Source organism: Acinonyx jubatus, chromosome A1, assembly GCF_027475565.1.
Source record: "Acinonyx jubatus isolate Ajub_Pintada_27869175 chromosome A1, VMU_Ajub_asm_v1.0, whole genome shotgun sequence".
In the NCBI taxonomy this organism is placed as follows: Eukaryota; Metazoa; Chordata; class Mammalia; order Carnivora; family Felidae; genus Acinonyx; species Acinonyx jubatus.
Genome location: NC_069380.1, coordinates 186,284,416 through 186,299,116, shown reverse-complemented (window position 1 = coordinate 186,299,116; position 14,701 = coordinate 186,284,416). Strand labels below are relative to the sequence as shown.

At 40.2% G+C, this 14,701-nt stretch overlaps 1 protein-coding gene across 8 annotated transcripts in view; it reads right to left on the bottom strand.

Moving 5' to 3' along the window:
* EBF1 (EBF transcription factor 1) overlaps positions 1 to 14,701 on the bottom strand; it is a 388,437-nt gene that overhangs the window by 359,438 nt on the left and 14,298 nt on the right. For all 8 annotated transcript variants that reach the window (XM_053199629.1, XM_027033273.2, XM_027033265.2 and 5 more), the window contains exons 5-6: positions 13,674 to 13,747; positions 3,831 to 3,899 (exon numbers count right to left, since the gene is read on the bottom strand). In XM_053199629.1, the coding sequence (XP_053055604.1) occupies positions 3,831 to 3,899; positions 13,674 to 13,747 (143 nt within the window). The remainder of the gene's footprint in view (positions 1 to 3,830; positions 3,900 to 13,673; positions 13,748 to 14,701) is intronic.

Below are 14,701 nucleotides of genomic sequence, written 5' to 3'. Positions count from 1 at the left end.
GATACGGAATAACAGTCTGCATACTTCAGATATTCAGTCCAAGTATTTATAAAGAAGTTTCCACATAGAAAATGGAAGATTTTTTTTTTTAGATTCAGAAAAACTGGGTTCCCAATTCAGACTACCCTATGTGACTTTTGTCATTATCATCTTTTCTGATTCTTACAAAGTAAACCTAATTAAGAACCTCCCTCATTAGTCTTCCAGAAAAATTAGCACAGCTTATGCTAATTACTCCTGCAAAATTTAATAAACTCGTTGAAATGGGAATAGTCTAATGAGGTTTTATTTATTGAACTAAGATAACTCCAAGGAAAAAGGTTAGGACACAAGGATATGCAATGTGGTAATAAAACTACAATTTATTCAATTTCTAAACACGAATTTTATTGCAAACCTTTTAAATTCAAATATGAGTTACTGTGCGAATATGTTAAATCAATCTCCACCTTAATTTAATAACAGCAAGTCAGTTTTTACTTTTTACTTTAACAATAATTACCACACATAGCCGTTTACCTCAATGATAATGAAATTTGCTGTTATTAGTTCCTGGTCATCAGTTATTAAACATAATGCATTTGACTTTTTCCATGTCTACACAGCCTGCATATCTGGATCATTGGGCACAGCCTGGTCTTTATAATTCTTAATCAAGCCATTTGGCATCGGGCAGGAATACAACCTAGCAGTCAACTATACCTTCTACATTTACAGAAATTTTCCTCTCAACTATTCTGAAATGACTTGACAAATTTTCACAAATGTAGAAAGAATTTGGGTCATATGTTTCTTACTTGGTTGCATGCTATGATAAAAGAAGGAAGTAGAAACCCATTTTCTAAATCGATATGCAACTGCTGATTTTGTTAATTCCACTTTTCTGATGAAATATGCCAAGCTGATGTCCCCAAGTCACTAGCAGCGAATAATACAGCCAAAATTTAACACAGAAATAGCTTACCCTGCACCACTACCGTATGACCAGAAAACCTCTTCTATCTATCCTATAAATAGTTTTCCTGAATAACCACTGCTAAAAGTCTTTTGACTGATAAAAATAGCAGTGTTCTTCCAAAATCCGAAGGACAAGCAAAGGGAGCTAAAAATTATTGGTGCCCAAAAGGTGACTTCGTGTTAAAACTATGCTAAATCCTAACACAGTGATTGCCTGTATCTTCAGCTCTATAATTGCACATTGTATGCATCTTGTAAAAACAGTTACTGTTGCTACTGAATGCAGGCACCATAACCTATTTTTGCAAAATATGCAGGGATTCACATCCATAAATCTGAAAGCAAATCAAACCCTAAGCACGTAACGCAGATATTATGCAATCGGTAATATAGAATCAAATTGGAAACTATGAAATTCAAACACGGTTGCCGTCATTTTTTTTTCCTTTGCAGCAATATCATGGAATTGAAAAATCTTTTCTATTTTGCCCTTCCTTGTGTAAGTTCTTTTCTTGTTGTTATTTTCTTCTCTCGTTGTTAAAAATGAAAGTTTCGCCTATCAGCATAGACAGGACTGGAGCTTTTAAAACCTTTGGCAGACTCAAGGACAAATAAATTCTGAAAACTCAGATGCAAATAAAAATAGCTAAATGGGGTTTTGCATATCAGCTGGCATCACTGCTTGAAAAGACAGTTCATGGGAGACAGTGGCAATCGCCAGCAAATAAACATATGTTGAGATTTCTGCAGATACACTGGGTTTCAGCCGTTTTTAAAATACTCCTCTCTTAAGGGACCAACGTTGGTTACACACTGTTTTCTACTTTGTCAAACCAAAAAGATAAAAAAGTGAAAAGGATAAATGTCATGAGCAATATCTCTAAAGCCACCAACAGTATAAAGTGCATACTTATTTTGCCTAAATTGTTTGAACTACCCCAGCCAAGAAAAGGTTTTAAGTACCCTACTGGGACAGATGCAAGGCGGCAACAATAGAAGCCACACTAATGCAATCCAGGTAACACAATCCTGTTTCAAAAACACGGGGCCGGGCTAATTACAGCGCTGCTGAGTCAAGTTTCTTATGCCATCGCAACCCGCAAGAACAGGTCAAAATCAAATGTTATTCAAACCACAGTCATATCAACCTTCTATATCAGAGTCACGGCTTAAAACCAAATGAAAAACTTAAAAGCTTAACCCATTCACAAGCAAAAAAAAAAAAAAAAAAAAATGTTTTCATTGCGGGTGGCAAGGTACGGTTCTTGCCATCATCTAAACCAAAAGGAACTGTGCGGCAGAACAAAATGCTTACAGTTTCCAAGTTTTGGGGAATATTTGGGCTGGTCCTTTGATCACAACACTTTCTTTTTAACAGAAGCATAAGAAAAACTTGCTCAAAATAACAAATGGTTTTTTGAAGAGATGTATTTAAATAAAACAAAACAGCATAAAGGTTATATTTATTTTTGACCTTTTTCATTTGAAGATTTATCTTCCACTGCAGGAGAAGGAATCACATGACTGGCATGTCTGCTCTCGCAGATAAACATGCTACTCTAACACCACGGGCAGCACGCGCAACTCACTGCATAGTGAACATTCACACGTGTTCGCTTTGAATCAAGTATATTAGTACTCAGTTATCAAGCAAAGGTGTATGCTTTGGGTGAATATTAGAGATATACTTAGTTAAGATGTCTAATTGAAATGTAAGCTTTAGAGAGCTACTTGGCAATCAAAATTGGGTTGAAGCTTGTGGAACCACATAAGTCAAAATCAATAAATCAATGTTTTGACATAAATTACGATGAAGCAGTTTTTCAGTTAACTGAAAAACAAGAAAGTAAGCCCCCAAAAGGTAAAGAATTGGAAACACAGATGGATAGGGTTGTTTGTTTTTAATCAGTATTTCCAAACCCAGAAAGGAACTTTTGGTCAGCTGTTCATTTCCTCAATGAGGGATCCGTCAGTCTAATTTGCAAGACTCTTTTCCAGCTACTGGAGGATGCTAGCTAGCTCTTTTCCTCACTGACAACTGACAGTATCTATAAACCTTCCAGGCCATTTAACTCTCAATGAGTAATGCTATGTAACAAATGGTTTCTCATACATTGAAACATGGTTTCTCATGTTTCTATACAATGAATTTCAATAATTAAAATGTAAAATGAATATTTGGAATGCGACTTTGCATAATATGTGCACACACTGACTCCAAACTGCACCAAACAACTAAAACAAATTTATTGTTCTATAGTGATTTACTTGGTCATGTCAGATTAGTAACATGGGTCTGTTGAAAAACACAATAATTAAGACAAGCAGGATAAATTAATCAACTTATAATACAGTATGAGCTACCATCAAATGCGGGAGATAACGGTAGAAAGTCTTGGTTCACAGATCTCTTTAAAACTGCTTTTATGCATAAATAAAACCTTAAAATGTAGATGGATTACGTCCAACAGAACTACTGTAGCTAAAAGTGATAATGATTCAAACATTTTTCAAATAAAAGTTAAATATTTATAAGCACCCAACCACATTTCATAAATCACAAACTATTATTATTTTATTTCTGAAGCTTCCTGGCACAGCATGAGGATTGAGCCACAGAAAGTCAGGAAAGAAAGAAATATTCCTTTAAGAACATGAATCATACACAAAACCGAAGCAATCCAAGAAAACGGGCCTCCAAAGAACATTCCATATGGTTTTCCCAGGAATCGCAAGAGCTCGGCGCAGCTTAGTCATGACCATCAGGCAAATTTCGGCCACATGCATTCCTACCCCTTGCCCATGAGCGACACAAGGCAGGTGTTTCATTATAATGAGGAATAAGAATCCAGTGAAAGTAGACTGGTCCCTACCTGTCAATTATCACTGGATCTGAGGGAGTCTCATTTCGGTTGCCACAGCTTTTCTTGTCACAACAGCGGCTATGGAGCAAAAACGAAAGGATTTAGTACAACCATTACAATGTAAAATCATCATTTAGGCAGACAGAAGGTTCAAATTGCTGGGTTGCAAATGCTAGAATTACCACAAAGCCATACCTGGCAATCAACGGATCCCTGGGACAGAAAATTCTATGTGGGTCACCTATGGGTTAATGGCCAGGCTTAACCTCTCCCTGAACAAAGAAGGAGGGAGGAAGAGGGACTCTGCTGGAGCCACGACTGACAGCCCTAAGATGGGGTCTCCCCATCACTGCCCGCAGTATTGAAGAGTTCACTGTGAAATGCATTATTATTACATCTACCCAATGAGAATATTCAGGGTTGTGGGTGGCTCAAACGTTCTTCCCTCAAGATCACACTAATTGTGTGGAACGCGTCAATAATGAGGTATGAGTGATTTCTCCCCCTCCAGTCATTTTGTATTAAATGGATTCCTTTTTCTTTTCCTTTCTCTTTCAGGAGAGACGTTTCCTTCAACCCCAGCCTGCCCAAAATCCTAAAGCTCTAACTGTTTGCTTTTGAACCATCTTCATGAGAATAAAAGTACAACATAGTAATGAAGACAAAGAAAAGGCAAGATAAAAGAAAGTGGAGATCCACACGTTTTCTGGCTTCTGTGTCCTGTGCTGGCCACCATTTACGTTTTCTGGAAGCATTATGGACAGTTGATCCAAAGGCTACCACAGCCCTGACAATGGACGCTCTTAATTAGGTTAGGAAAAAAGCAGCCATAGACAAGAAAAGCACCCACTATCAAAATCCCACCCCAGCTGTGATGATAAGGCTGTCAGTTTTTGTAAAACTGGGATGCTTGTAAGGGGTGAAAAATTAAGGTTTTTGAAAATTACCCACAGTCAATGGAAAACTGTCCATCTGAGCCTTGTTCGCAAATAAAATATGTGTGCACTGGTCAGTCCACACCCAGGGGCACACTATAAAAGCACATGTTTGATCAGTCAAGGAGGCAAGGAAGTTATCCAGGTGTTATACACTGCCATGCACCACAAATAAAATATGCACTTTTCTCCCTTCTTACATAGACACGGATGCGCGCACGGAAACACACACACACACACACACACACACACACACACACACACACACTTTACTTAGTGAATCACAGAGCCTAAATTTAGAGAGCTGCTGGAGACAACCAAACATTGAACTTCATTTTCAGGACCCAGAAATATACTTTTGGATAGAGAGTCTTTCACCAAAGTTGGTTGGGTAGTCTTTCCTGGCTGTAACTCTATCTCTGAGAAGAGAATCAGCTTCCAAATTTGGTGTTAATTCTCTTTGTCTCTCATATCTTCAGAAAGTAATAGTAAGAACTGTATCTCCTTTGTCAAAGCCCCAGCTAAAAGTCACTCTGTCCACCTTATAGCCTTTCCTTTCCAGATTCAAAGGGAACTATTTCCCTTGGGCCTAAGTTCTGCTATGCCAATACTATGGACATAGAAAGCCCAAATATCCCAATACCCAAGAAACAGATGAGAAAACAAGGGAATGAGAAGTACAGTGATTGGAATGCTTACCAAAAAGTAATAATAATTTAAAAACTAAACCCCATCATCCCTTAACTCTGATCCCCTACACCTTCATATCAAGGGCTTTCCAGAGGAGCATGGTGGTTAAAAACACTGGCTCCAGAATCAGACAGAGCTACCTATGTGATCTTAAGCAAGGTACTCTATCCCAGAGAATCTTAGTTTTCTCATTTGTAAGATGGAACATCTGTGATCCCCACCTCAAGTGCCAAGGCACAGATTCAGGGCAATCAGGGTATAAAGCTGGGCTTTACAATGCCCTCATAAGTGCTCAATGAAGGGCAGTATCATTATCACCTCCTGCTCCTTCCTTATCCAACCTCCTCTTTCTCCAAACCTGAGCGAGGTTTCTCTGTGCTCTGCAGAAGCAGCAGGTCTCCAACCTATTCACAGAACCCACATCCCCTTTACTCAGGGAGAAAACCAGTAGGTGGGAAGGCCTATCTCTCCTCATCATTTTCCTTTTTTTCAAAACAGTGAGTGGGCAACGCAAGTCCCAATGGCTGAACCTTCATGCCAGGCCTGTCTAGACTAAACGTGCTCCAGGGACACGTCTACCTTGTATGATGACAATTTCAAAGTAGAACCTACATGTCTTGCTTGGTTCTCTCTCTCCTCACTGCCATACCTCTCCTCCACATCGCTTTCATTTCTCACTTGGACTTTTGCAGTGGCCTCCCATCTAGCCTCACTGCCTCCACTCTTTACTGCCTAAAACAGCCAGAGTGATCTTTCAAAGTGTCAATGGGACTGTGTCACTTCACTGCCCAAGACCTTTTAATGGCTTCCCCCAGCACTTAGAATAGATCTATGGCATGACATGATGCCAGACCACCTCCCAACCTCCTGTCACTCTCCTCTGACTTGCCAAGCTCCAACTTCACTGGCCAATTTCAATCTCTCCAATATGCCTCACTCAGTCTGACCTCAGGTCCAGACCTGGGCAGGTCTTCCCACCTGGTCTGTTCATCCTCCAACCCTCCCTAGTTAGCCAGTCTCTACTGCCTGTTGAGGCTCAGCCTCTACGCTCCTTCTCTGGAGAGGCTGGCCCTGACACCCTTCAGTTTTCTCCTGGTTCTTTCCTTTCAGGGCATTTAACACAATGCAAATAATATACTTATGTATAGATTTGTGTATTCTTTTTTTGTTACTATCTTTCTTCTTCCACCCCACTCCCCCACTAAGCCATATGCTTAATAAAGGAAGAAGCTGTCAATTTCATTTGCCTAATGAGTAGCTTAAGGCCTGAAATAGAAGGGAGAAGGTGAAGATTGATTGATTGATTGATTGATCTAATGACTTCAAGAATGATGTAACGTACTGGGGGAAATACAATCCAAGAAAATAGGAAGGTGACAGATAGAGGAAGCCAAGCTGACCCTCAAAGCATGCACGGCAGGTGGAAGGAAGACTGACTCCCATCCCACCCCATACACCAAACCACCTGCCCCCCAGCAAGAGCCACACTAGGTCTGAGACTTGTCCTTTGACTGAAGCACTGTCTTTCTTCATCCCCTTAAAATAAAAACGCCCTTGAGCACAGCCAGATGAATTGAAGCATGGCATAAATGAGAACCATTTCTCTCTGCTGTGCCCCCAAGGGACCTAGGGGGAAAGGCAGATGTGAAGAACAGAAGTGTACAGGGAAAGATGGAACAGGAATAAAAGGAGGCAGTGAAGGAAAGAAGAGAAAACAAAATGAAGGGGCCAGAGGTCACTTAACACTTATAAAAAAAAACTTCATGCAAAGCATGAAGAATGTCCCCCAACAGGTTTCCTGTCTTTTTGGGGGGGTCATGTCACTGCACCACACAGTCATCACTCCCAAAGTGGGCATCTTGGGCCCTGCTCTGTACCTGGGGTGGTGACAAAATAGTGTCCATGGGATGAGCTCCGCTTTAAAAATATACAGATATGCACATATATGTGTGTATACATATATATGTATGCATCTCTGTGTGTATTTATACACACGTACATATGGAATTATGTACAGGATTAAAAAGGATGAAGGTGGGTTTTTACACACTCTCAAGGAAAGAAGTCTAAATCAAATTGTGAATCGAGAAAGCCAAGTTGCTGAATAGTATATATGGTATGGTCCTATTTCTAGGAGAAAAAATGAAGGGGTGAAAGGAGAAGGGGAGGGGAGGGGAAGAGTGAATGTGGCAAGGCCAGTTCACACCCTCACTTCACTCAAATCTCTAGGCAAAGTCACTGCCTTAGAAAGCCCTTCCCTGACTGACTGCTCCAGAGTGCTCCCTCATCCTGTCTCACTTTTCTCCCTAGCGCTCATCACGTTGCATTCCATACTTATTTGTCTGTTTCTTTACTGTCTGTCTTTCCATGAGGACAGGGGCTTAGACTGTTTCGTTCACCCCCAGAACCCCAGCAACTAGAACAGAGCCCAGGGCACAGGAGGCCCTCAGGAAATATGTTTTGAATAAATGAAGAGAAACTTCAGAGAAGAAACCTATCGGGAGTAGGATAAGAAGCAGGAAGGGAGGGAGGGGATATATTTTGTTTCCATACTTCTGCAGTTTTCCATTTTGTATTGCAATATTACTTTCTATTAAAAAACTAGAAAAGTCAACCATAGGTTGGGGAACGAAGGTCTTCCTTTAGACTAAGATGACATCTATCCCCCTGCTGCTTCCTAGTTCTGAGCCCAGAGCCAAGCTGAGCAAAAACCAGTCCTTCTTCCCCACCATGGTCTTTCTGGCCCTTCTCTTTCATCTCTTGTCTAAACCTAGCTGCCCCCTCGTTCCTTCTACCAAACTCAGAGAGATCAAGAAAGGGACGCACCGCCTCCACCCCACATAAGACAGGTATTAACCAAACCGGACAGGATGAAGGGAGAACAGATTCACTTGTGTTTAAGGCAGAAGAGCACTCAGGCTGAAACACCACACTACATGGAACAGCAGACGTGAAAGCACTTTAAGGGAAAAGTTACTGTGTTAATGACAGAAATCTCAGTGCAATTATGTCCTCATCACTGTGTGACAGATGGATCTTCATCCATTGAAAACAGTGTTTCTTAAGCTCTTACTGTGCCAACCACAGACCTGGCGTTTGACCCCTAAAGTGTGCATCCATCAGGGGACTTGAAGTTTCCTAATTAACTTTGTCACAGAGCAAGGAGCCCACTATTTCACATCCCTTCTCAACCTGCAACCCAAGTGGCAGGAGGGCAGTGTGGTCTGTCACAGGAGTGGGTACCCAGCACCTGGTATCCTACAAACACTGCGGACTCAAAACAGCATCCCTTTCCCCAGCAGGATCGTGCATCTCTCAGACAATTTTGCACAGCCAGAGAAAATCAAACGCATGAGTCTCTTCCTTAGCAGACTAACACAGGTGGCATATCTCTAGTGACCTGACACACAGCTTCATAAATCAGGGCAAGCAACATTTACATGTTTCCCAGTCATAGGACCTGCAGATCCTCATCTTAGGGACATGGAATCTCTTCCTAGAAGTAGAACTCCTTCGACTGGAGAAAAGCACCACCTCAATCTCTAAGCTTTACAACAGAAAATAAGATTTTCTTTCCTGTTTTGCCCAGGTGGCTACAGAATGAGATACATGAATTATATGAATAGTCTGATTAATACCGATAAGGGTAAGTTCATTCTTTCCCTTAGTTTACAAACATTGTCAAGCTTTCCCACTCTCTTAAAAAAAAATTCTCCTTTACTCTTGAGTTAGTTTCTTCACTGCCCACCTTTCTCCTTGCCAGGGTCGCCAACATTCCTTGCCACCTTAACCCCATAAAATCTGGTTTCCACGCCTCAGCACCTACTTGAATGTCTCCTCTCAAAGATCACCAATGGCTCTCTGGTGTTTTTCTTTCTTCAAGTCCATCAGGATCTCCCCAGCACTTATCCAAGATAGGGATCCATCTTGGATGGGGAGGGAAACACCCTCCTTTTATTGCTATGGCCAGTATGCTCAAGGTTCTTCTTCCTAATTCTTGAATATACTCTCCCTCCTTGCTAAATATGACCACTCCCCAAGAATGTACCCATGGCCTCTACTCTTTCTATTCTCCCACTCTTTCCAATCCCATTAAGCCCATAACTTCAGCTCCCCCTTTGGGAAAAGACTTCCAAAGCTAGTTATCTTTTACCCTGACACTCTCCCAGCTCCAGGCTGCAGCCTACCCACTGCAATCCTCTCCCCAGAGAAATCCTGCCAGACCACCAGCAAACGGACCCAGACACTTCTTCATATACCCTCTAAAACTCTTGTCCTATCTCACCACCCCCCCCATACCTACAGCTACTACCCACCTGCAGGTACATCCTCCCTTCTCAGAACAGCCACCATCTTTCGCTTCACCCCTCATCACAGACAACCCTGTCTACACTGTAGTGTGGCCTCCTGCTAATAGGTCGCATCTCCCAGGCTAACCTGTAAACTCTCTTATTGCAAGACCAGTCCTTTGGCTCTGCATTCCACAGTGCTTTGCACATAGCAGGTGTTAAAAGAATGAATGAAAACATCCTTAACCACCAAACCTCAAATGAACAAAGTATGTTAATGTTATAGTAGGCAACACTCTTCAGTGTTCTTTTATCATCTTTCACTCTGAACAACTATGTACCAGGTACATAGGTAGATGTGCTGCAGATAACTGGGTCACTGTTATTACTACTTCTGCTTCTACTAATATTACTGCTAATACCGCTGCTATTCCTGTGTCAGGCACCATGGTAAGTATTTACCGGGATTACAACATTTAATCCTAACAACCACCCTGGGAGAGAAGTAACATTTTCCCCCCATTTCACACATGGGACAACTAACAGAGAGGAAAGCTGAGTGACTTCTCTGCCTTCAAGGAGCTCTTAGCTCAGCAAAGGAGGACGGGTCCTGGGCACATGGTTACAATGTGCTGGGCACTATGAAGGAAAAGCATGGGATATAATAGGAATTCATAACAAGGGGACAAAACTCAGACCAAGGGCCAGAGATGCTTTCCTGAAGAAAACCGTGCTTAGGTAGAAATCCGAAGCACAAAATCAGAATAAGCCAGCAGAAGAGTAAGGAAGAACAGACTGTTTCAAGGGGCCAGGCTTGCCCTGGGAACTCATGGTCCCACAAGAGGCTGGGCACTGATAATGAAAAAAGAATGCTTTCCTAAACAGAACACCCATCCCCTGAAATCTTCCTGTGCACTGGAAGGAGAGAAAATCTGCCCTGGCCTGCCTGGGGCACTGGGAACTAGGACTCACCTACCAAGCATAGTTCCTATTTTCCATTTACATTTAAACACAGGATGTTGAGATGCACATATAATCAAATCCCTTATAGACTCCTGCTTTAAAAAATCCTGCAGGGGGCATATTTTTTAGAGAACTTAACCACTAAGTATTAGCAAAATATAATGATAATTGGTACGATAGATTCCAACTTACCAAAAATGCAGAAACTCTCCCAGAATACCACAAAAAGAATTCTATGCCATCAAGTCTAAGAGGTTTTGTCTCAAAGACAGGCAATAATTATGATCTAATGGCAGTAAGTTCTTTAGCCAGCTCATGCAATGGGGTTACCCTCTCAACAGAATAAAATATATAAAATATATATATTTTTAATTTGCAACCACCTGAGACAAAACTCCCTGGTGTTTTTCTTTTTTTTTTTTTTTCTTTTTTTTTCTTTTTTCTTTGCCTGCAACAAAACAGAATCATCCAAGCCCTTTCTTGTCTATCTAAATTTTTGTGTCTTTACCATAGCTCCAATGTACTATAAATATACAGCTTTTGTGACATAAATGCAAAGTTTTATTGTGCTGTTAGCCTTGATAGAAAGCACTGCAGAAAGTTGTTTAGAAATTAAATATCTAAAACAAGCTATTTTAAAATCCAGGGCCCTCACTATTTCATGTCTGCAATGAAGAAATTTCATCTTGGGGAGAGCAAGCTGTCTTTCACACCATATGGCTAATGGTGGTGCATAGCAATTAGCCAGGCTGATTAATGGTGAACAGACTCTAATTTTATGCTTATAATTGAGCCTGCATTTGCACCCCTGGTGCAAATTCAGCACATCCCAACTTCCACTTACAACAGGCAAGAAATCAAGAGAAATAGGATGGTGTGGAAAGTGAGAATTTTTTTCCTAAAGCCCCCTAAAGAGCATCAGATTTGCAATTTAAAAGACTGTTAGCCACACAATAGATGACAGGTTTGTGTAATAGGGTCATGGCGGCCTGGTAAACAAACAGTACCCCTTACACATCTATAGGCAGCCAGGAAAACCGTAATCTGTAACATTAGCAGGATGACATTTTGAATATGGCTTTTCCCTCTTAGCCCCGCAGTACAAATATCATCATTTGCCTTCAGTGGCTTGAGAGTTTTATTTTTGCTATTTTTATGTTTCTGAAAAATAGAAAGAACATCAGCAGTAAAGCACGCCAACCAGCATAATAAAGTACTTTGGACCAATGAATTTTAAGAACAAGAAAAATATAAACTGCATTAATAGAGGGCAGGCTTATGTGTGAAAGGCATAATATATCTTTAAGTATTTTAAGAATAGAATTATTTCCAGCATAGTCCAAACATGTACAGATATGAGATGCAAATCTATGATACGTAGACATTAGTTGGCTTATTGTTCGAGATCCATCTTTCTGCCTGTCCCTTATTTGCTAGAATCACATGTAATAGAACATAGAAAATTCATTCTAATGACATGCATGCTAATTGTGGGAAGCTAAAATAGAGATATGATCAGAAAAGTAGTAATACAAAGGAGATCACTTTTAATGCTTTTCAAAATGATTTTACTCATTTAATTCTGAAAAGTGTAACTCAGTTTTACAATTCTTGCTTACATATAAGTATGACACTAATTTTTGCCTAATGATATCTTCTAAGAAATTGAAAAACCATATTTTTGGGTTTTGTTACTATTTTAAAGGTAGGGAAAAGCAACCTCTTCATGGAATAATTAACAAGTTTTACAAATCACTGAAGTGAACACTTGTGAAACTCCTGAGTAATTTAGAATAATCTATTAAAAGCATGCTTTTTGAAGAGAAAAAAAAAGAAATTTTTATATCCACATAGAATTATAGATATAGAAGTTAATATTTGGGATTTCAGTAAGAAAACACACTGAGCCCCTTTTATTTCATTTCCACCTGTAGAGTTTTAAGATAGCTTTCCCCACAAGTCCACGAGCAGCAAATAAAGCCCACCCTCCCGTGCTGAAGTGGCAGCTGAAGGTCTAAAGGGATTGGTCAGTAATAGTCAGGAGCCAAGCATGCTTTGTGCCAGAGAGAGCCTGCATGGCTAACAAAGCAATTAGTAGCCTTTCTCTGATGCGTAGTGGCATCTTCATGCTTTATCCAATTACTCAGAATATATCAGGTGTTATTTTACACTGGTGTTATTTTATGAAGAATAAAAATCCTATACCGCAAGTCTAAAGGCTGTTCTCTCATCTACTCTCTCAAGTGTGGAGGACTGGCTGAGGCCATGAAAGTGAATTTGGTCTCCTTGCTTATTTTCAAATGTAGCTTGTGCCTGATTACAGACAAAATAAATACACTCGTTTGCGGGTGACACGAATTTTGATATCTTTCAGGTGTAAAAATGTGCCATCCTTCCAAAAGCTCACTACTACTGAGAAATATTAGCTACATTGTCAGAGTTATATACAGGGTAACTAAGAGGAACAGATCAGATGCAAGGGGTGAGGGGAACCCACACTAAGTTTAAGGAGGAATGATGCCTATGTACTGATGGTCATATTTTGAAGTGGGAGAATTAAAAAGGGGAACTATAACTTTTAAATCTTATCCAAACCAGAGGCTTCTGCTGACATCAATAGAACTCTTACTCATTTTACTAGCAACGCAGTTGAACACATATATTAACACTAAAAGGTTATAATGTATTTTATTTGATTGAGAGGAAGAAGGGGAGGGCATTGCTCTGTGCCCATTAACAGTGTGATATCAAAATGGAAATGTATGTCTTCCGGGATGAAGTCTAATAAATAATTGAGAACCACTGTGATGCCTGACACTTTACTACCAAACACTTGTGTTTAATAGTTCTTTTTAGATCATCTAATAGAAGCAAGATAAATATACACCCAAAAAAAGGCCTGTGCTCACCTAGCTTTGAGATACAAATTCATCTTCTCCTTGCTAATTAAAGGGAAAGAACAAGGTATTTCTTACCTGCACATGATTTCGTGTGTGAGCAAGACTCGGCACATTTCTGGGTTCTTGTCTTGGCCTTCATACACTATGGCCTGTAAACAAAGGCACGAATTGAGCTAAAAATGGAACCAAGTAGCAAAGAACAAACTATTGCAATTGAGTACTTGATCATTTCACCATTGCTGGGGGCCAATTAGCTTTTGGGAGCCCAAGACTGTCTGTTTCAAGATACGTTGTTAAGGATCAACCCAAATCAAGTAGAGGACATATGTTCCTCTTTGTCCCGTCAACCACATTATTAAGACGCACACCTTTGGATCAGTGTGTGAGATGAACTTCTGTTGTCAAGACAACCACAATTCTCCTTTCAATTCAGAATAAAATAAATCTCATCAACGAGGAGGAAAAGCCTGGAAGGTTTAGCAGATTCGGATATTAGTGATTTAAAATATAGAAAAGCACGTGGATTTGATTTTTAAATATGTGTTTGTCACCTCATTTTACTATTTCTAATGCCAACATTTAGTGTTCCAGAGATGAGTAGCAGAAAACAAGTGGGGGTATGGCTAATGAGTCCATTCACTAACTGTGTCTTCTTTGAGATGATTCATCAATCAGGGAAAATCCTTCCTTCCGCCTACAGGCTGAAAACATGTGCTCCCCAGGGTGTACACCCACCCAAACAGTAATATTTGCCGGCATATGCTGTGTGTGTGGGCTTAAGCCATAGAGTTATCTCCCTCAACTGAGAAGAATTACATCTGACTCCCAAAATTTAGATTCCAAATCACCTCATCAGCCAATACATCTTTGTCTGTTCTCAGTAATGTGCATACAAACATTTTGCTTAAAATCACCACGAAGTTTCCCTGAGAGAGCAGTTTCCTGGAAGATCTACGTGTGAATACCTGGGCCAAAGAAAAACACAGCTATTCGCAGAGCAATGCCTACATCGGGATACATATTAACTAACTTAACACTGTATCACTGCATAAGACTAACATGACACAACTTAAGATTATTAATAAAATTACTTTCACACATTT